We start from the raw sequence: 23036 nt of genomic DNA on the forward strand, positions 1-23036 counted from the left end.
TGTTGCTTGCTCTGTCCCACCCTCCTCCAGCATTGTTTCTTGTACAATCCAGTCCGCTCCTCCTTTTTGTTGCTTTCCCCATCCACTTCACAACCCTCCCCCTTCATTGCTTGTTCACTTCCATTTCACCATTAAAGAAAGAAATCGCCCATAGATCATGGTAACGGACTTCAAGATGCTATAAAGATGCAGACTGTGTTATGCTTCCTGCTCTGCATAGCTTTTTTTGTGGTTCTTTTCACGTGGACCCAACACAGTAAACTTCTACTTGGAAGTAAGCTATTGAAACTTTTTGTGAAGGCTGATATATTAATCCCCATTGGTCACTGTCCCAGGCAGACCGCACCAGCCGTGTTATTGCGATTTTTTTTTTATAAATTTGCACAGCTTCTGTATAACATGGCTAAAAGACATTGACAAAGACAATAGCTTTTCAATAGGCGAGACCTTTTGACATTGCCAATGCTTATTAGTTTTCAGTTTTATCAATATACGGAACATCCTGAATGATTTTCATAATGGATGAACTTAGGGACTCAAGTGATGTATACTTTTTTTTGATGAATTAAACATGGAGACTTCAGTTTACAAACAGTGTTTTTTTTTTTAACATACACTGTTTTAAGAAACATTTTAAGGGGAGCAGACCTATCAATAGTGGTTTGAAATAAGTCCATAAAAAGCAATTTCATGGTTTTGCCTTATCGATGTTTAAAAAAAAAAAGACAATGATGATTTCAGATGTGGAAAATGAAACGTTGTGTGATGTGCAGTATAAAAATCAAATGTCTTTTCGCGTTGATCCACACCCCTGGCTGGGCTCAATGCCCGCTCCAGGGCCACCTTTCTCCTCCTCTCGTAAGTGGTACTCACCTGAGACGCACATGCACGTTTGTATTTGGTGATGTAGCAATCTAGGGCTTCCGCCTAACCCTTTACACGTAAATAATCTGTTTTTAAAACATAGGACTCGTAGTAAATTTAATTATGCATTTTTTAAGTACTACTTGCCTCGCTGGGAGTTTCGACATGTTTGCTAATCAGCTGAACAGCTAATAGCTGCTGCAGAGGCGCACGTGCCTTGTACATCAGCAGTAATTATGATGAAGGTCTCCCAGGACCTGCCCCGCGTGAATGATTGCTTTAATATCTTGAGCAATTTCAGCTCCGCGGCCAATTACGGCGCCTTCGCGCCCCGTGCACGAGCGGCTGGGAGCCGCGGAGCTGATTAAACGGCTGTCGTCTGCGGTGTGCAGCGGAGGGTGGAAGTTAAATAGCGCATGCAGAATATTGTTATTGCAGCCATCTACTGAGGGCAGAATGAACTGCTGGGAAAGAGAGAAGTCAGTGACCGATGTGTGGGAACGGCAGCCTCGTGGTTAGGCCACGCGAGTATGAGTGATACGTGTTTCTGTCTGCGTCCGTGGGACCTCTGCCAGGGCCCCGCCCACCCTGACTCATATCTTATAATGATTTTCACATAGAGAGCAACTGATAAACAACAATTTGCAATACATAACAGCACAACTTCCCATCAAGTGATTCCGTTGCTGTCACAGCCAATAAGAACAAAGCGCCTGTTGTCTTCCCTCTTCCATCTCCACTTAAAATGTGCGTACATCTCAACATGCCGGTGTACCCGGCCGAGCGGTTTGGACCAGTGATTTGGCACAGACAGATTTACAGATGTGTTACTAATTAGAAGTCGAACTGGGCTGTCTTCTACTGTAGCGGGCAATTTACACCTACCCGGTACTAGGTCAACGTGAAATAAGTTTAAAAACTCAGTCCGGCCTGTCCCGTAACATTTGATTCCATAATCTCCATATATCTAATGGATACTTTCAACCACAAATCACTCCCCTTCAGAATATCCCCAGGTGATGTTGGATCCGGAAGCTTTCATAGCAGTCCCCCTCTGGACCACTAGGTGGAGCCGTGTGTCTCCCTGTTGTCTTCATTCCACCTTGAAAGTGACACAATGGATCCCGAGCCGCACCTGAGCACCACCACTGCGCACTCATGCCAGCTCCTTTATTTTATTTTATTTAATGCGATTTTATATAGCGCAAACTTTACCTTTCTTTCCGCGCCTTCAGATCTGGCACTCTACTCCCCCTTTTCACCATATGACAAATTTTCTTGTACAAAAAGTTAGATCCTGTGTGCAAAGGAACCTAAAACTAGATGGTTGAAACTGTGTCATGACTGTCAGTAACAAATATCACGGACCTGCACATGGCATGCCTTTGAGGCTTGGACTGGGGCGCGACTCAGTTCTGTGCAGAATGCGCCCTCATGAAGCCAGAGGTGATCTGGAACCGTGAAGTGAAATGTACATTGCCGAGCATGGAAAATGCCACTAGTTAGATCCCGACTTCTTTCCAGTCCAACCCATTCATGTACACACTAATTCTGACAAAACACTGCCTCTACTACTGACGACCCTCAGTTGCACCACCAGCTTTTCAGTTTCAAGTCTGATGAGTGTGTGCCACCACTTGGAGATGACAGCAGAGTTGGAGTCCACCAGCAAGGTGAAGCCCAATTTGTTTCCTATGAACCCACCAGGCTGGAATACTAAGCAAATGGAAGCCTCCAGGAAACAACTGCTTTTTTTTTCTTTTTCAGACACGCAGAGCTTTAAGGTTAGCCAACGCAAGTTGCCTGATAGTATGGTATCCGCACTCCCTCTGGGACACGGTCTTAAGTTCTTGCCAGAGGTCCAGGAGGAGCTGAGGGCCTCCCGGGCTTAAACTATTCAGGTTGGTTCAGATGCAGAAAAATGCATAATTCGACTGACCTTGATACTACTGATTATCTGGGGCAAACAGTCAGTGAAGGAGCATGGTGCTCCTTCACCACATGTGGTGGGCCAAAGGCTTTTCTCGTGATGTAAAGGCATCCCATTTGGATATGCATTTTGATACGTGATTAATTTGAGCCAGTGGTTTCCGGTGCTCAGCACCAACACTTAATTGTCAACAGCTCACGTATGACAGTCTACCACATGGTGGCACTGCTCATCTGATTTAGAGATCAGCCAGAAGAATGGTTATTTATGAATACAATATGCATAACAAATTTCCTAATGCCTACCACCCCAGCCGTTTCTTTAGTTATGGGGACCTCGAATAATTTGAACTGTCTCATTTGTAAGCAAGAGAGTTGTTTTAGTATGGAAATTGGCAGCGATGACAGGGTCAATGGGTGGTGCAAGTTGCAGTGGCTCCGCTCTGGAGTCCTTCAAGGAGCGGTGAGCCATTCAAAACCTGCAACATCAGTTTCTGCTCTCCCGAAGCTGTTCCAGAGGTTTGGCATACTGCCAATGCCAGCCCCCCCTGCAGTCCTCTCAGCCCTTTTGTGGATGGGGACGGAGATCAGGCAGACAGTGAGCAGGTCACCAGGACAGAGACCTTCAGAGTTCCTTACACCCACGCCCTCAGTCTCCAAACCAGTTTAATTTATCCCTATTGGCTAACATTCATCCTGTGGGAGGCAGAATTCAACATTTTCACCAAGGGTGGCAAACTTTCACATCAATCAGATGGATCCTCCACATAATTTAGTGAGGTATGCCCGGCCATTCCCGGCTGAAACCCAGCATATTCCACACCAAATTAAACTGTCTTTCAGAAGAGCAATGATCTATCTTACTACAAGATGTGCAGACTTTGCTGTCCAAATAGGAGGGTACTAGACTCAAATATAGGGACTGGTTGTTACCATCGCTATTTACTCGTGTCAAAGAACGGAAACCTTCGTCTTATTTTAGCTCTTCGTCTACCTTTCTATGTACAGAATATTCAAAATGCTCACAAGTTCTGTCTACCCCTGGGTGGCCTCGAACCTTCAGGATGTATACTTACATGTGCCATGCAGTCCCACAGATATTACCTACGGGTCAATGTTGACAAGGGCATTTTCAGACCACTATGTTCCCCTTCTGCATTCCCAATACCCCTCATGTGTTCAAGAAAGTGATTGCTGTGGTCTCCGCCCCTATTCGAATTTCAGTTTTCCCCTACATCAATGACTGCTGTTGAAGGCAGGCGCACCAGAGTCAGTCATGAAGAGGATAAGATGACTGCATACCTCCTGACATCTTTGGGATTCTCCATCAACAAGCCGAAGTTGCTCTGGACTCCTTTTAAAAGGCTTCCTTTCATAGGAGCTGTCCTACATATGGTGCAGTTCAGAGCTTTTCCTCAGTCACTACGAGTCCCAGATATTTAGGCTTTGGTCCAAGTGTTTCAGTCTCTGTCCTGAATCTTGGTGAGCCCAGCTCTGTAGCTTCTTGGCCATCTACCTTATGCATCCTGCTGGTTTTCTTTAGCAGGTGCCATATATGGACTCCGTAGTGCAAACTGAAGTCTCAGTGCTCCTATCACCAAGGAAACCATCCAGGTTTCGAAAGAGACTACACAACATCTGCATTAGTGACTCTTTAACTGCAACTAGACCAGTGGCAGACCCCTCGCCATTTGCCTCCAAGAGCTGACAGTTGTGACGGATGCATCCATGCTGGGCTGTGGAGACCCTCTAGAAGAGGTAAGAGCAGGTCACTTTGTTTTTCGGCGGAAACCCTGCTGCACAAAAATCTGTTGGAGCTACTGGCCATTCATGGACAACACCACTGCCATGTGGTCGGGCAGCAGTGCAGAGTGGGATCCTGGGCCCTGTGCCAAGAGACGTAGTTGGCTTCATGGCGTCTACCTAATTGTGGATTACCTGGCAGGACCTTTAAATATCTAGACGGATGAACTCAGCCAGCGACGCCCAGTGGATCATGAATGCTGGTTGCATCCTAAGTGGGGCTGTGCCTCTTCTAACAGTGGGCTGTATCTTTTCACCTCTGTTTAGAAAGTGCTGTGTCAAAACGTTTGCGCCTTGTGGTTCGCAAGAAGGCTTTCTCTAAGAGACGCAGCCTCTAACAATCAATTAAACACAACTAAGAGAAAATCTCTAGAAAAGGTAGCAAACAAATCTCCTGGACACATAGTCCATAAACTTCTTATGAAGTTAGCAAATCTAACATAATGTCATTTTGGAAAAACAAAAGACTTACAGCTGACCACTCACCCAATTGAGAGCTAGACAGGACAAATAAAGGCATTTATCTCATTAGAGACCTGTATATAAACAATAACCCCTTCATTTGCTGACCTCCAGTCTGTCCCCTGCATTCCCACTATAGCCTTCTAGAGCTTCTTATACGTTAAAGCCACAATATGTTAACTTGTCATACTCCAGGATTCCGACCTTTTGACACTATTTAGGAAACTAAATACATCTGGCAGTGCAGCTTAAAAAAACAAATTGATTAATACTTGCAAAGGGAAAACGCCTTTCTCGCTCCTTTGCAGATGGGTTGCAGCGTTCAAAGCCATTAATAGAGACCTCTCCCAACCTCCTTTCAGGAGAAACCTGGTCTAAAAATTAAAGGACCAACTTGTTCCTAACCTGTACCGATGTAGATAGTTCTCCCTACACAAGGTATGCTGGACCGCGGCTAAGCTTGCTAAATTGGGCAAATCGACTCAGGTGTTATGTTATGTTAAAGGTCATTTGTAGAGCGCACGTTCACCAGGCGGTTTCTTGGCGCTAAGGGAGGACGGCAGATAGGCGACAGTGAACGACTCTAGTTATACGCTTGAGTAAATATCCAGGTCTTCAGTAGGTTTCTAAACTCAGTTTAAGAGCCGGCGGTGCACAAATTGGAAGGGAGTGTATTCCAGAACTGGGGGGTCAGAATTGTATATCTGAGACCTCCATGTTTCTTTCGTTTGAAACGGTGGTAGACCAGCAGATTTTTATTTGATGAGCGTAGATCATGAGCTGGAATATACCGCTGTACTTTAGAAGCAATGAAGGCAGGGCCACATCCAGCAAGGGCTTTATAGACGGTACAGCGCAGTTTGATTAGGCAGCGTTGGGGTAGAGGTAGCTAATGAAGGCTTTTCAATAGTGGGCTTATGCGTTGGTGCTTAGGTTCACCAAAAAATGAGCCTAGCTGCCTGATTCTGAACCAATTGCAGCCTATGTAACTGGTAAGCTGGAATACCAGTGTACAGGGAATTCACATAATCAATTCAAGAGATAACTAAATCAAGCACAACTTGGGTCAATGCCGCAGTGGACAAAAATCTGCTAATTTTCTGAATTCTTCGGAGCTGGAAAAAACATGCAGAGACCACTGAACTGGGCTTTCATGGTTGAATCATTACTGATGACGATTCCCAGACTTTTTACCGAGCTGACTGGGAGAGGGGGGCTCCCTAATGGTGGAGGCCCAAAGTTGGAATTCCAGGGGTTGGCCAAACCACCTGTCAAAATCAGCTCCGTTTTGTCTGCGTTTAACTTAAGCTGGTTAGTGTTCATCCAATCACTAATGAAATTCATAGTAGGGTCTGTAAAATAAAGCACAAATAAATGAAGAGTGGTGTGATTCAAACTTTATTAGCAAACTATCAACCAAAGGGATAACTAAGGAAACTAATGTTAGAAATTTGTGTTTCTGAAGAACTATGGCTGCAACACCGCCTCCTGCTTTACCCGCGGCTCTATCTTCCTGAAGGATGTAATAATTTCCCGAGATCGCAGCAAGGATATCAGGGGCAGTGTCAGCCAGGTCTCAGAAAGAAGGAGAATATCAGGTTTATAGGTGTCTAATAGGTAGAAGATCTCAAGTTGGTGTTCCACCAATGAACGAGTGTTCAAGTAGTACACTGATAGCCCCTCCAGTACATGGCCTATGCCACTGATCAAAGGTAGCTAGCAAGGTTCGGTAGAGATCAGCTCTTGATCAGGGACATTAAGTAGGTTTTCAGAATACATAGCCCCGGAAGTCAAGAGACCTCGTGTATCTAATTTAGCTGTAAAGACTAGACCAGTGCACTGCAGTTCGGTTTTGTGTTGGGTAAAGGTAGTTGAATTTAACAGGTGCTCCCTAGGTGTCGTCTCCCTTCCAGTTGACGAGTATTACTGAAGTTATGAAGTGCATTCAATTGGCAATTGATAGCATCCCTGGGGGCACACTTCATTGGAAAAATGTTTCCTCAATTATTCCTTTGATTCAAATAAGAAACTCTTGTTGAAAGTTTTGAAACTTGATTTATTCCATGATTGTTGTTATATTTTCCATTGTATTCATTTTCATGCAATATTTAATTTTTCATATCCACACATTTTCTAGCTCCAATGCATTTCGGGCATTTGTCCTTCCTCTGGGAGCAGATCTACAAAGAAGGACATGTATTTAGAGTGCTGATACTAATAATCAAAAGTAAAACGTCAAAACGAGTGCTAATATGGTTGTCAAAACCTTATATCCCAATGGTAACAATCTAAAATGTGAAAAACGGCACCAAGGCAACACGACGTGTAGAGTGTAAAGACAAAAGGTCTCTGTTAAATAAAATCTGACTTACTCGTGTGAACAGTTCTTAAATGTTAAAGCGTGCCCGATCTGAAAAAGAAAAAATTACGAGCGATAAAACAAAATGAAAGATCAAGTGTTAAGGCAATCTGGCAGGTGGTAACTCGGTTGTCAAAAAACGAGAAAAAGAGCGTGAACCGCTATACTCACTTGCAGAGTCTAATGTACGAAGCCACGGATGTAGGCTCAGAAGACTCCATTAGGTGCTCAGTTTGTGTATAGTTTGCGAGCAAGATAACGCGAGTTTGTAAAACGGGGTTGAGGTCACGTGAAACTTCACGTGATCGGAATTCTGTGTAACGATATCAACAACGGACTAAAACCGAAAAGTGACCTAGCTGAAGTGTAATGTGATGTTAGACAAGCGCTAAAAAGTGAAAACGGGCTATCGAAGACCATATGGTGTATGTATACAATGTTGCCAATAAAGTTACTGAAAGTAGAAAACTAATAATAACAATACAGTAAAAAATAGTGCAGTGATGATACAAAATTAGTTCTAACCGTGCCAGTCGATTGACCAGATAAAGGTGAGTGTATACAGCTGATCAGGAAAAATGTACAGAACTGGGTAAGCCAACCGGCTTTTAGGGCTCATAATTAACAAGTTCATCAGTTTCATAAATAACATGATAACTCAATACGATCATTCAATCCATTAGGCTTAATACTGTTCAGTTTATAAATCCAATAAATCTCTCTGCGGAATAGATGTTTGTGGTTATCTCTTCCTTCAACTTTATTGATCACTTCAAGAACCATGAATTTAAGCTGAGAAATGTTGATTCATTTCGTGACACCTTGTTTGTATCTCATAGTGTCTAAATTTTCAATCGCAAGTCTCAAGTTCAAAAACATTGTATTAAAGCATTGGCCAATGTTGCAACATGAAACGGATTTTAAAGGAATGTTTGCTCATCCACCACTATTCGCCTATACGCGAGGTAAAAACTTGGGAGAAATCCTACAACAAACACAAGTCACAGAAACCACTTTGTGAGGAACTAGACCATGTGCTAATTGCAACAATTGCAATAACATAATCCCAGGCAACAAGGTAATGCACCCAATGAAGGGTCAAGAAATCACCTTACAAGTAACAGCTACTTGCGATACAAACAATGTTGTGTACTTATTGAAATGTCCTTGCGGAAAAGTATACATAGTCAAGACTGAGCGAAAAATAAAAATACGACTTAACGAACACAAGTCAAACATAAGGACAAGAAAACCAAAATCATCAGTAGCAACACACTTCAACTAAATGAATCACAACATTTCTCAGCTTAAATTCATGGTTCTTGAAGTGATCAAAAAGTTGAAGGAAGAGATAACCACAAACATCTACTCCGCAGAGAGAATTATTGGATTTATAAACTGAACAGTATTAAGCCTAATGGATTGAATGATCGTATTGAGTTATCATGTTATTTATGATACTGATGAACTTATTAATTATGAGCCCTAAAAGCCGGTTGGCTTACCCAGTTCTGTACATTTTTCCTGATCAGCTGTATACACTCGCCTTTATCTGGTCAATTGACTGGCACGGTTAGAACTAATTTTGTATCATCACTGCACTATTTTTTACTGTATTGTTATTATTAGTTTTCTACTTTCAGTAACTTTATTGGCAACATTGTATACATACACCACATGGTCTTCGATAGCCCGTTTTGACTTTTTAGCTCTTGTCTAACATCACATTACACTTAAGCTCGGTCACTTTTCGGTTTTAGTCCGTTGTTGATATCGTTACACAGAATTCCGATCACATGAAGTTTCACGTGACCTCAACCCCGTTTTACAAACTCGCGTTATCTTGCTCGCAAACTATACACAAACTGAGCACCTAATGGAGTTTTCTGAGCCTACGTCCGTGGCTTCGTACATTAGACTCTGCAAGTGAGTATAGCGTTTCACGCTCTTTTTCTCGTTTTTTGACAACCGAGTTACCACCTGCCAGATTGCCTTAACACTTGACGTTTCATCTTGTTTTACCGCTTGTAATTTTTTCTTTTTCAGATCGGGCGCGCTTTAACATTTAAGAACTGTTCACACGAGTAAGTCAGATTTTATTTCACAGAGAACTTTTGTCTTTACACTCTACACGTCGTGTTGCCTTGGTGCCGTTTTATTCACATTTTAGATTGTTGCCATTGGGATATAAGGTTTTGACAACCATATTAGCACTCGTTTTGACGTTTTACTTTTGATTATTAGTATCAGCACTCTAAATACATGTCGTTCTTTGTAGATATGCTCCCAGACGAAGGGCAAATGCCCGAAATGCATTGGAGCTAGAAAATGTGTGGATATGAAAAATTAAATATTGCATGAAAATGAATACAATGGAAAATATAACAACAATCATGGAATAAATCAAGTTTCAAAACTTTCAACGAGAGTTTCTAATTTAGCTGTAACACTGGGGCAGATGGGCCAGGGCCCCTGCAGTGATTTCAGGGTAGGTGCAGAATACGTTATAAAAGGGGCATAATGTATGGCCCCTGGTCCCGGTTGGGCGTAGACGGGCTTGCCTTTGGCGCGTCCGCTGCGCGTGGGAAATCTCATCTGTTCAAATACACGGTCGTAGCTCCGCCCTCTCCGAACACCAACCTGGTAGAGGGAAAGGAACTAGAATGCTACTGATGCTTCCTCCACTCAAACGGGACAGAAACCCGCTGTGTACCGGGAGGCTGAGCGGTACAACACAGGACAAAAGGCAGCAGCAGAAATGATTTTAAAAGCACCAAGCTGTAAGTTTAGTTAAAATTTCAATTTACATGAAGTGCTACAAGCGAGGCTAAAAACAAGTGCAGGCAGAGCATTCAGCATTTATTTATTTATTTAAAGAGCTTAATATAGCGCTGGCTAGACCCGTAAGTATCAGATCGCTTTACATAAGGATCAACAATGTTACAACAATGATAACAATTACACGTTACATTAAATATATATGACACCATAAAGAGCGAGAGGGAGAGACAAAATAGAGCGGAAAGGGGGAGAAGGATAGTGAGAAGGGAGAAGAAGAGGGGGTGGAGGTATGAGAGATGAAGGGAAAGTCTGCCCAATGACTGAATAGGTAGGTGACGGCCGAGGAGGGATTCCACAGCCAATCATCCCTATAGTTCTCACGGTAGCTCCATCGGGCATCAGTCAGATAGATAGATAGAAAAATAGGAGAACAAGGAAAACGGAGAGTTACAGAAAACAATGAGGGGGGAATGGGTGAGATAGGGAGACAGGGAGGAAACTGTGCCCAAAGTCCGGCTGGGCAGGTGATGGTCATGGGGTGAACCAAGGACGATCTCCTCAATAGCTGAACAGAGCAGCACCACCGGGCGTCGGACATAGTGCTCTGACTCCGCTGTCAGGATAGGCATCGGTTAGATGGATGGATGGATGGATGGATGGATGGATGGGTAGATAGATGGGTAGATAGATGGGTGGATAGATGGGTGGATAGATGGGTGGATAGATGGGTAAATAGATGGGTAAATAGATGGGTAGATAGATGGGTAAATAGATGGGTAGATAGATGGGTAGATAGATGGGTAGATAGATGGGTAGATAGATGGGTGGGTAGATAGATGGGTGGGTAGATAGATGGGTGGGTAGATAGATGGGTAGATAGATGGGTAGATAGATGGGTAGAAGATGGGTAGATAGATGGGTAGATAGATGGGTAGATAGATAGATGGATAGATAGATGGGTAGATGGATAGATAGATGGGTAGATGGATAGATAGATGGGTAGATGGATAGATAGATGGGTAGATGGATAGATAGATAGATGGGTGGGTAGATAGATGGGTAGATAGATAGATAGATGGGTAGATAGATAGATAGATAGATAGATAGATAGATAGATAGATAGATAGATAGATAGATAGATAGATGGTTAAATGGATAGATAGATGGGTAGATGGATAGATGGGTTAATGGATAGATAGATGGGTAGATAGATAGATGGTAGATAGATGGGTAGATAGATGGGTAGATGGGTAGATAGATGGGTAGATGGGTAGATCGATGGGTAGATAGATAGATAGATGGGTAGATAGATAGATAGACGGGTAGATAGATAGATAGATGGGTAGATAGATAGATAGATAGATAGATAGATGGGTAGATAGATAGATAGGTAGATAGATAGATGGGTAGATGGATAGATAGATGGGTAGATGGATAGATAGATGGGTAGATGGATAGATAGATGGGTAGATAGATAGATAGATAGATAGATAGATAGATAGATAGATAGATAGATAGATAGATAGATAGATAGATAGATAGATAGATAGATAGATAGATAGATAGATGGGTAGATAGATAGATAGATGGGTAGATAGATAGATAGATAGATAGATAGATGGGTAGATAGATAGATAGATGGGTAGATAGATAGATAGATAGGTAGATAGATAGATAGATGGGTAGATGGATAGATAGATGAATAGATAGATGGATAGATAGATGGGTAGATAGATGGGTAGATAGATGGGTAGATAGATGGGTAGATAGATGGGTAGATAGATGGGTAGATAGATGGATAGATAGATGGGTAGATAGATGGATAGATAGATAGGTAGATAGATAGATAGATGGGTAGATGGATAGATAGATGGGTAGATGGATAGATAGATAGGTAGATGGATAGATGGATAGATAGATAGATAGATAGATAGATAGATAGATAGATAGATAGATAGATAGATAGATAGATAGATAGATAGATAGATAAGGAAAAAGCAGAGTTACAGAAGAACGGTAAGGGTGGAATGGGCGAGACAGGGAGAAAATGTGTTCCAAGTCCGGCTGGGTAGGTGACGGTTAAGGGGATGAACCAAGGTCGATCTCCTCAATAGCTGAACAGAGCTGCTCCATCGGGCGTCTAACATAATTATCGGACTCCGCTGTCAGGATAGTGATCAGGTGTACTCAGGGGTTGTCAGAATAGCGCAGGGGAGTAAGTGAGAGACCATGGTCCAAATGAAATCCAGACGTCATCTTGAGGTCAGGCACAGTCCTGGTAAGGTACATCAGAATTCCTCCTTTTCCCCCCAAAATATACAAGTCTTGATTTTAGTATAATTTTTACGAGCAAAGGGGGAAATGATTTTCTGTTTCTCCAGGTCATTTCCAAATCGGACAAAGAGGCGATCTTGAAAGTGAAGTTGAACGTCTAGTATATTATTTTGGATCCATGTATACTCATAGTGATCTTCGTTATTCCACAATGAAAGGTAATGTTTCATACCCCCTTTCAGAGGCAAATTTGGGTCCTTTTTCTTTTCTATTTCTCTACAAGGTAACGTCTTGGGACGTAAGCCATCCGTTCCACAAAAAAGTTCTTCGATGCACATAAAACCTCAACCCATTCGTCTTTCATCTATATGTAGGAACATTTTGTAATGTTCACTTCAGTGCCGCATTTTAATATATTTCTCTGCACTAGAAAGTTCAACCCATTGTACAGGTGCCACTTTTCCTGGTAAACCCCATCAGAGATGGTTAGGTCATAGCAGAAGTCATCGCGGGGAGGCATGGCGACTGCCGGAGTCTTATTTTCGCTGGTACATATCGTAGCCAAGTACCTTTCCACTGCAAAGTTGCAATGATGAGCATAACCCGCGCGCGTCCTCATCTGTTCAAATACACGGTCGTAGCTCCGCCCTCTCCGGCCACCAATCCGGTAGAGGGAAAGGAACTAGAACGCTACTGATGCTTCCTCCACTCAAACGGGACAGAGACCCGCGGTGGACCGGGAGGCAGAGCGGCACAACACAGGACAAAAGGCAGCAGCAGAAATTATTTTAAAAGCACCAAGCTGTAAGTGTAGTTAAAATTGCAATTTACATAAAGCGCTACAAGCGAGGCTAAAGGCAAGTGCAGACCGAGCAGTCAGCATGTAGCATAACCCGCGGTGTCCACTGAACTGCAAAGAAATTAATAGAGATATTCGAAACACCTTCTTTAACTATAAGCTCTTTACACCTCTCTGGGAAGAAGTTTCCCTCCAGGTTTCCATACTCAAATTGGAACATGAGCAATATAGGAGACACTCTAGACACATTTCTTCAGAATTCTGACACCCCCCCCCCCCCCCCCACACATAAAAAAAAATCCTACTCCCACTCTCCACAGCCTCACACCAACTCCACATAACCTCTATACTCAAGCTGTCTTTTCTTGGTCTACTGCTCTGACTGATTTCTAGCTTGCGCTGAGGGCCTTCTTTTGTTTTCTCTTTCTTCTCTTTTCTTGTTTGTTTATTTTTTCGTTCTCCTTGATTTACACTGTGGCTAAAGTGTTTCCTGGATGTATAGCATTCATGCAAGTAAATGTCCTTGAATCTTGTTGTAAATGTTGCAAGTCACTATTCCACCTGCGTGGTTCGCACTAAGTAGTGCTTTTAATATTGCTTTAAACGTTTGAGATAAAAAATACAATGACTTTTCTTCTGCAGGCCCTTGCAAAGAAAGCCAGAGATGGGAAACTGTTACCAGAAGAATACCAAGGGGGCTCTTTCAGGTAAAAGCTATTTTATTTTAAGTAAACCCACTTGATTTAGGAAACCTGCTGGTTAGGTCGATAAATAACTAACCACAAAAAGGTAGCTCTATTCTGACTGTGTGTACATATAACCCCCAATGTACATATAACCCAATTCTTGCCAGAGAAGGACTGATCGCGTTTAGGGCTGCTTCTGATTTCTAGGCTCCCTGTTGACCAATGCAACAGTATGAGACGGCTCATTATACTTCTGAAAAAGTGGTACATCTGCTTGTTGGAACGGAAAAGTCGCTCTCGGTAACGGACGTGCCCCCCCTGCCCTGGGTGCCCCCAACTGGAATCATGTCTAGATCCAGAATGCTAATTTATGTTGTCATGGGCGTCCACAGATCATGGGTGTGTGCCATAACATAAGCCTGTCTAAGGGATTGTGTTGTTTTTGGATCAGGTGGGGTGCACATATAACCCCATTCTTGCCAGAGAAGGACTGATCACGTTTAGGGCTGCTTTTGATTACTAGGCTCCCTGTTGACCAATGCAACAGCTTGAGTCCTCTCACTATACTTATGAAAAAGTTGCACATCTGCTTGTTGGAACGGAAAAGTCCCTCTTAGTAATGGACGCGCCCCCCCTGTCCCGAGTACCCCCAACTGGAGTGTCTAGATCCAAAAGGCTGATTTTTGTTGTCATGGGCGTACACAGATCATGCATGTGCGCCATAAAATAGGTCTGTCTAAGGGATTGTGTTGTTTTTGGATCAGGTGGGGTGCCCAAAGTGCTACCCTAATAATGGTGGAAGGCTACCGCCTTCACCTAGATTTATCCAGTACAAGTGATGTGTTGGCAGCATACTGTATACTGATCAGTAGGAGTGAACAGGTGCTTTTTATCTGTGTCAATGGTGTGAGGCCAACAGGCTTATCCATTTATCAACCCTCTACTGTGGGCTTCACTCACCTTTGGCCTACATCAGGTTGGAGTGGAGTGGAGTGGAGTGCTGTGCAGTGTGTGTGTGGTATACATGTGCTGGGTGTATGTGTGTCTGTGAGAGGTACAGTTCAAGGAAAATGCAGTGCTGTGTTGTGCATCTATATTATAAACATGTGCTGGGTACATATATGCTTGTCAATGGTACAATTCATGACAGATCTGTGCAGTGTGTGTATGCTATATGCATGTGCTGGGTGTATGTGCGCTTGTGAATGGCACAATACATGGAAGTATCTGGGATCCATTTTGGGAGACAAAATGGTGAAACATAAGGAGAGGTGATAGAGGAATTCCCCCCCCCCCCAGATGTTTTATTGCTGCATTGCTGTAAACTGGGTGGGACGCACTGGAGGAAAGGGAGGGCCTGACTTTCAGAACACTTCAAAGGGTGCTCTTTGGTTCAGAGGCAGGGCACTGGGTAGGGGCCTGGGCACCTCTCAGGAAGGAGATGAGATCTTAAGAGAATCATAAAGAATAGGGCTGAGGCCCTTCAGAAACCTTTTGATACACATCACTAAGGCTGACATCCAGGAATAACCCTTTAGTCACTCCTCTGCCCTGCGTTGTCGGGCTACCAGATTTTGAGTCACTCCTGCTGTGACGGAGAAGGAGTGGGAGGAAAGACAGGGCAGAGGAGAGGGCAGCTTAAAAGGAATCAGACATCAACATAAACTTCAAAGACTCAGATTAAATCACATTTGGTGTCTGGAAATGGACCATGAGAAAGGGAGCTCAAACCCCCAAAACTGTCAATTGTCAAGCAGCCAGTTGGACTGGAGAGCAGAAGATGCTCTGCAAGTCTTCTCCATGGGACCATGACAGGGGGCCAAGGGCTTTTAGAGCCCCCGGCTGGGCGAAGACCAAACATCCAGAGAATCCAAGATCACCTAGCCTAGAGGCACCATTCCCTTCCTGCTTGCCAAGACCAGTGTGCCCTATGAGGGAGAGAAGAGCTTTAGACCATGCAAGGTGCAGTTGGGGATCCTGGCAAATGGATACCCGTAAGGAGGTGTGAGGAGACGGATGCCGCACTGATCGTGTTGTTGTCCGTGTGCAGGTACTGAGTCGGCAGCCCCGTATCACAGGTGGAGCCGCTGTGCCCATCAAGGCCGTAGTCCAAGCACAAAGGAGGAGCGGTGACCCCGTATGCCAAAGATGGCCACTGGGACCAGGCAGATAGTGTGATCTGAAGTTGTGACTGTGGACCAGCACCAGGAACATTGCCCCCAACCACTATCACCGGTGGGGAGGAACTTAGGTAACATAGCAGCAGAGGACCATCGAGAACCCTCTGGATGCTGCCGCACTTCAAGGCCACGTGTAGAACTTAAGAAAACCAGACCACAGCCTTTCCGGCCCATGTGTGTGAAATACTTACCAGAGGTAGCCGCTGCTACTGCAGCAGCCACAAACTGGGCACACTCAGGCTCCAGTCTCCTGATACTGCTGTCTTGCTGGTGATTGTCAGGCCAGATGGCCAAAGGGGAGCTTGCCAGTCAGCCAGTTTCAGTGTTGTAACACTTTTGGCGATAGGAAAGAGTCGGAGTGGTACTCCTAAGACTCTGACTACTAATGGGGTTAATTTAGTCACCTATAGTGGATGGGGAATAACCATAACCGCTAGAGAGTAAGGAGTGTGACTTAGGGACCGCCAATAGAACACTAGAGCCTTGACCTTCGGGGACTGTGTATTGTTTGTGAATGTCATGGTTTGCTTTGTGTTTATAGATGAATACTACTTTTTTCATGAAAGCCAGTATTTGACTGGACAATCATTTATTGCTACTGCTGAGTGTATTTTGAGTCATGAGCCTGTGTTCACCCTCCTGTGTCTATGTCTCCCCTGAGAAGCCCTGGACTGCTCAACCCACCCTACCACTGAGATTCAAGTGCAAAAGGGATAGTTGGCCCAGTTGCTTAGGGTCCATAGTTGGTCAGCTCTAGGCCATGAGAAGTAAAAGGAGTTAAACCCCATGGTTGGGCCCAATAGCCCCTGCTTGCCCCATGGCCCTCTGAACGGGGTACTGACACAGCTGTTTGTTTTCTTTAAAGATTACTATGTGGAGGAAAGATTCTACCAAGTGGTCTGGAAACAACTAATACATTCCCTACAATTGGTACTAGAAATGCAAATGTCTTTAGTTAACAAGCAAATATTTTTTGTCAACATTCTAAGATTGTCTGATCTGCTTGGCTGTATGGCAGCGTGTCTTGTATTAGGGATCATCGAAGTGGATCGTTGGCATGGTATATACGCAGCTTTGTTTATAAGTAAAGTGTTTAGTGAAAATATTTGCTGCATGAGACGTTCATTCTTTAAAACATGTGTACATGATACTACTAAATTTCCCTCCACACTCTTGCCCCACTAAGTTAAGAGAGGCACTAAGGATCCAAGTGCATGTTGGCAGTGACTCTGAAGAAGAAGCATAGTTGGTATTAAATGCAAAAGAAATGAAGAAATTGTTCATGCCATACTGTGTTTAGTGATGGTAAATAGTCATGCGCAGTTCCCGTAGAACTATTTCAATCAATCAGGACGTTTGTAGCTATTCACTCGTGAGGGTCTCAAAGCGCTGGGGGGGGAGGGGAGGTGCTGCTACTGCTCGAACAGCCAGGTTTTGAGCAGCCTCCTGAAGGTTAGTAGGTCTTCGGTCTGCCGTAGGAGGATGGGGACGGTGTTCCAGGACTTGGCGGCGAGATGGGAGAATGATCTGACACATGATCTGTGGTTGTTCCCCTGATGCGGGGGACGGTGGCGAGGGCCAGGTCGGCGGAGCGGAGCTGGCGGTTCGGGGTGTAGAAGGTGAGCCATCTGTTGAGGTATGCTGGACCGGTGTTGTGGAGGGTTTTATGTTCGTGGGTGAGGAGCTTGAAGGTGATCCTCTTGTTGACTGGGAGCCAGTGCAGGTCTCTTAGGTGGGGTGTGATGTGGCTGTGGCGTGGGATGTCGAGGATCAGGCGGGCAGAGGCGTTCGGTATGCGTTGCAGTCGTGTCAGTAGTTTGGCTGAGGCTCCTGCGTAGAGGCCGTTTCCGTAGTCCAGTCTGCTGCTGACGAGGTCCTGGGTGACCATTCTTCTAGTGTCAGTGAGAATCCAGTTGTAGATCTTTCGAAACATGCGGAGAGTGTTGAAGCAGGAGGATGAGATGGCGTTGACTTGCTTGGTGATGGAGAATATAGAGTCGAGTATGAATCCCAGGTTGTGTGGGATGATCCTTGGGGTACGCCGCAGATCATCTTGGTGGCTTTGGATCGGAAGGGAGGGAGGTGGACGCTCTGTGTTCTGCCGGAGAGGAAGGATGTGGTCCAGTCCAGAGCTTTGCCTCGGATTCCTGCGTCCTGGAGGCGGGTGCGTATGGTGCGGTGGCAGACAGTGTAGAAGGCGGCTGACAGGTACAGGTGGATGAGGGCCTCTGTCTCGCCGTTGTCCAGCAGGGCCCTGATGTCATCGGTGGCGGCGATGAGGGCCGTCTCTGTGCTGTAGTTGCTGCGGAACCCGGACTGTGATGGGTCCAGGATGTTGTTCTCCTCGAGGTAGCGGCTCAGCTGTTTGTTGACTGTTTTCTCGATGACCTTCGTCGGGAACTGGAGCTGGGAAATGGGCCGGAAGTTCTTCAGGTTCCTGGGGTCTGCTTTGGGCTTCTTGACAGGGCGTTGATCTCGGCATGCTTCCAGCTCTCCGGGAAGATCGCGGTCTCGAAGGAGATGTTGATCGCTTTGCGGAGGTGGGGTGCGATGGTGGTGCTGGCTTAGTTGAAGATGTGGTGGGGGCACGGGTCAGACTGGGAGCCGGAGTTGATGGTACTCATGATTTTGATGGTGTCGTCGTCGTTGATGTTGGTCCAGGTGAGGAGGGGGTCACCGTGTGCAGTGGCTGAGGGGCCTGAGGTGTCGCTGGCTATGGAGGAGGCTTGGTTGTCGAAGCTGTCGTGGATGTCTGCGATGTTGCAGTGGAAGGAGGAGGCCAGGGAGTCGCACAGGTCTTGTGAAGGTAGGATGTCGTCGGTGATGGTGTTGGGATTGGAGAGTTCCTTCCCAAGGTTGAAGAGTTCTTTGCTGTTGTGTGCTTTGTTCTCGAGGCGGTTCTTGAAGGAGGTCTTTTTGGCGATTCTGATGAGGTGATGATGCTGGCGTATCGCGTTCTTGTGGGTTGTTTGGTTCTCTGTTGTTTGTTTGTGGCGCCATTTGTTTTCCAGCTTTTGGCAGTTTGGAGGTCTGGAGGGCCGCTGTGAACCAGCTGGCAGTCTTGTTCCTGCGGCCGTTGGAGGGATTCTGTATTGGGTCGAGTGTGTTGGCGCAGTCTACGATCCAGTGCCTGAGCATGCCGACGGTGGGGTCTGTGGGTGGGCTACGGGTGAGGATGGTGTGTAGCTGGTCTTGGGTGATTTTACTCCAGCAACGGCGGAGGATCTGTTGCGTGTGGTGGTGCGTGGTGGGGTTCTTGAAGGAGAAGTGTACGCAGCGATGAAGGTGCCTGAAGGAGAGGGGTGCAGAATGCCAGAAATATCATTTAAAATGTAAATCTTAACGCACACACAATATGGGGCACAGGAAAGGAAGCAAGACAATTACGGCGACCGCAGGATGGCAGGAGCAGTTACTGCCGGGCGGACTGCTGGCTCGAACCTGGAGTTGGGAGGCAGTCAGGAGCAGTGAGGAGCGAGGCAGTCAGGAGCAGTCAGAAGTGCGGCGTGCAGGCGAAGCTGCTGGGGAGAGTGCTGATTTTGAGTCAGTGGTCAAGGATTCACATGCGCTCCCCCGCAGCGGTCACCATAAGAAGGGGAGTGGGGCGGGAGCAGGAAGGGTGCGGGCTGGATCGGTGGGTGGGGCCGCAGTGGCAGCAGCGGTGGGAAAAGTGCGGACAACACTGAAGGTGCCTGAAGGAAAGGGGTGCACAATGCCAGAAATACAATTTAACATTTTAAACTTTAACGCACACACAATATGGGGCACAGGAAAGGAAGCAAGACCATTACTGCGAGCGCAGGATGGCAGGAGCACTTACTGCCAGTCGGACTGCTGGCTCGAACCTGGAGTTGGGAGGCAGTCAGGAGCAGTGAGGAGCGCGGCATGCAGGCGAGGCTGCTGGGGAGAGTGCTGACCTTGAGCAAGTAGTCATCCCATCCTGTTTAGAAGTCTAAAATCTCTAATAATTCAATGCTGTTGTTTGTCTCTCTCTCTCTCTCCAGCATCTCGAATCTGGGAATGTTTGGCATCAGTGAGTTTGTTGCCGTGATAAATCCGCCCCAGGCTTGTATATTGGCTGTGGGAACGTCCCGATCTGAACTCCGGCTGGGAGAAGATGAAGAGGGGAACCCAAAACTACAACCGCATCAACTCATGAGAGTCACGCTGTCAAGCGATGGGCGTGTGGTTGATAATGAACTGGCTTCCAAGTTTCTTAAAAATTTTAAAGATAACCTGGAAAATCCTGCGATATGTGCCTTGCATTAAATAAAATAGCATGGTGTATGTTTGGGAAGCATTCAGTGGATACATGTTACATTACAGTTGTACAGTTAGAACAAGACATAACCCTTTAGTGGCACTCAAATGAACAAATAAAGTATTAATTTATTTGAGTAGACTGTTTTCTTTTACCTTTCGTGTAATTTGGGTTGATTAGACTCTTATTTTTGTGGAGCAGTATGATAAGCGTATCTGTTTTTTACAGCAATAACAGTATATTTTACAAAGTATAGAAAAATCTTAGTGCCTGGAATAGTCATTAGTTTAAATTTCTTCAAGAATCTATTCGTTCGTCAAGATGCATATGTGCAGTCCTGAAAGTCATCCTGATTATTCTAAGTTTGATCTGTAAGATCCACCTAAAATTATGGGAGAGTTTCCTTACCATTGCATTTCCCAGCGAATTTATGACATCACCCTAAAGATGCGGAAATGCAGACCGACAAAATAAAACATTATTGAAATGTGCATTAACAGTACAGACCTATCTGTAGGAGGTGGCTTCAGATATGCCAAAAGAGGAACATAGATTGGGGCACATTATTTGTAAAATTATATGGTCCGTCAGTGGACTATAGGGAGGCTCTTCAGTTTTAGGGTAGGCATGGATCCTAGCAAGCTCCAATAAGCAGACTGTTCCTCCTCTGTCATCAAGGGTAGTTGTAGACCAAGTCTTCTGATCCAGTGCACTGTTCCTGGTGTATGCGCGGTATATCTTCATGTACTAATGTACTTTTCTTTTATAAAGTACACCACTGATTAATATCACTCTGTAACCTGTATTCCAAGTGTCTAGCCCATCGCACCTCCTTGAATAATCCTTGTTCTGCACTATCTTGCTACAATGAGCGAGTCAAGTGCTGGAAGGAGTACTTGGTTATCCAGTATGGAGTCCAATAGTACTGTGGCCCCAGGACAACTGTGATGAGCTCCTCTAACTGATGCATTTATAGCCCAAGACCCCATGACTACCCTAGTGGCCAGGGAACCGGTCTTCACCTTTTAATTTACGAGAAACACAAAAATCAACAAGGTCCAGAAAACCAGATTACAGCAATGAAGAGGGGTCAAACCCATCTTTTTATCAACTCTGAGCATACAAGTAGGAAAGTTCTAAGGTAGGAAAATAGGGAAAGAGAGAATCAATGTACTCCAACAAGATGTACGTTCGCAGAAGGTAGTAGGAGATAAGGTTCATAAAGGTACAGAACAGAAATGGAATGTGACATCAGTTTACAAATTGTTCAAACAGATGAGTTTAATGCCATAAATGTGTGGCACAGGGGAAAGGACACCAAGGAGACAAGGACTGAGTTAGAAACAGGAGGCTTTTTATTCTTTTATACGTTCCCTCCGGAGACAGACCATAAATCAAAACAGTAGGCACGTGTAGTCTTGACTGAAGTCTTCACTCTCTTACATCAGAGCATATGGGATACTTGAAAAGTTCTGTAGTAGGGGATCTCTGTGTATTGTCATAATCTAGTGAATAGTCCCGCCCATGTGCGTGGACCCCGGAGCAATCAAAAATAATCTCTTAAGTCGTCAAAAACTGCAGACCTGCACAGACACTTAAGAGAGAATTTAAAGACAGATAATGCAGCCTATATCCACAGGCTACACTGTCCAGTACTTCAACTAGAAATTCCACCAAAAACCCACAAACAGCACAGCCTGTCCAGTTTTCTCCACAGAGAAAAACTTTCCTTTACCAGCAAAAGCCTCTGGAATGATAGAGAGGAAGGAGTGGACAGACAAGCCCCATAGGCTGCAATTATGTGGCTCAGAACAGGATACTGTGCCTTTAAGAGAACTTTCCAGAACTCTCTCAGTATCCCAGAATGCACAGCAGGTCCCTTTTACTTTCAGTTCTTTTTTTCGGCTCCTGCAAGCAGGACCCTGGAGCATTGAGCTCTCCCTTTCAAGGGTTTATTTAGAGATTTTTTCACTTTTCAAGTGTTTGATTGCTTTCATTTGAAGTACTTCGGTGTTTTCTTCATTGTGTGTGTCTATGAGCACTCTTTTATTTGTCAAAATGCCTGCTTTGTTTGTCAAATGCCCAGAGTGTTCGAGGAAGAAGGCCAAGTCGTACCCACGCGAGGTGTGCATCGTCTGCCTTCCCTCATCTCATGTCCCAGAGGAGTGTGACATTTGCCAGACCTTCTCCACCAGGACCCTGAGAGAGAGGATGAAGATCTGGCTCCAAGGTCTGGAAGATAGAAGACTGAAGGCACAAGGTGTTTCTGGGCATACTCCATCTGCCCATGCTGAGGCCTCTGTGGGGCTCCCCAGGGACAGGAAGACCAGCAAACGTCCCCGTTCTCCGCCGGCGTCGATAGCATCGACAACGGCGTCGAGAGGGATGACAGCAGTCTGTTTCCCATCTCCCCAGGGCTCTGGGTCGAAGCGGTGTCGTCGTTTGACGTCGAGGGGACTGACTAGGCCGCCGTCGACGGAATCATCGCCGTCATCGGCGTCGTCGTCAAGAGAATTCGGCCCGGCATCGGCGGTCGCCGTCGAGGCGACACCGCCGTTCGCCGTCGGAGAAGAAGAGGAGGTCGATGTCGAGGGGATCCTCGACGTCGAGGAAGACGTCGAAGACTCGCAGGCGTTCG

General features: G+C 45.2%; 1 protein-coding gene across 2 annotated transcripts in view; it reads left to right on the top strand.

Moving 5' to 3' along the window:
* PDHX (pyruvate dehydrogenase complex component X) overlaps positions 1-20534 on the top strand; it is a 752141-nt gene extending 731607 nt beyond the window's left edge. For both annotated transcript variants that reach the window (XM_078684319.1, XM_078684320.1), the window contains exons 11-12: positions 13914-13978; positions 20142-20534. In XM_078684319.1, coding sequence (XP_078540445.1) covers positions 13914-13978; positions 20142-20406 — 330 coding nt within the window. In that variant the 3' untranslated portion in view covers positions 20407-20534. The remainder of the gene's footprint in view (positions 1-13913; positions 13979-20141) is intronic.
* Positions 20535-23036: the final 2502 nt, after the last annotated feature.

Source organism: Lissotriton helveticus, chromosome 3_2, assembly GCF_964261635.1.
Source record: "Lissotriton helveticus chromosome 3_2, aLisHel1.1, whole genome shotgun sequence".
Classification (NCBI taxonomy): Eukaryota; Metazoa; Chordata; class Amphibia; order Caudata; family Salamandridae; genus Lissotriton; species Lissotriton helveticus.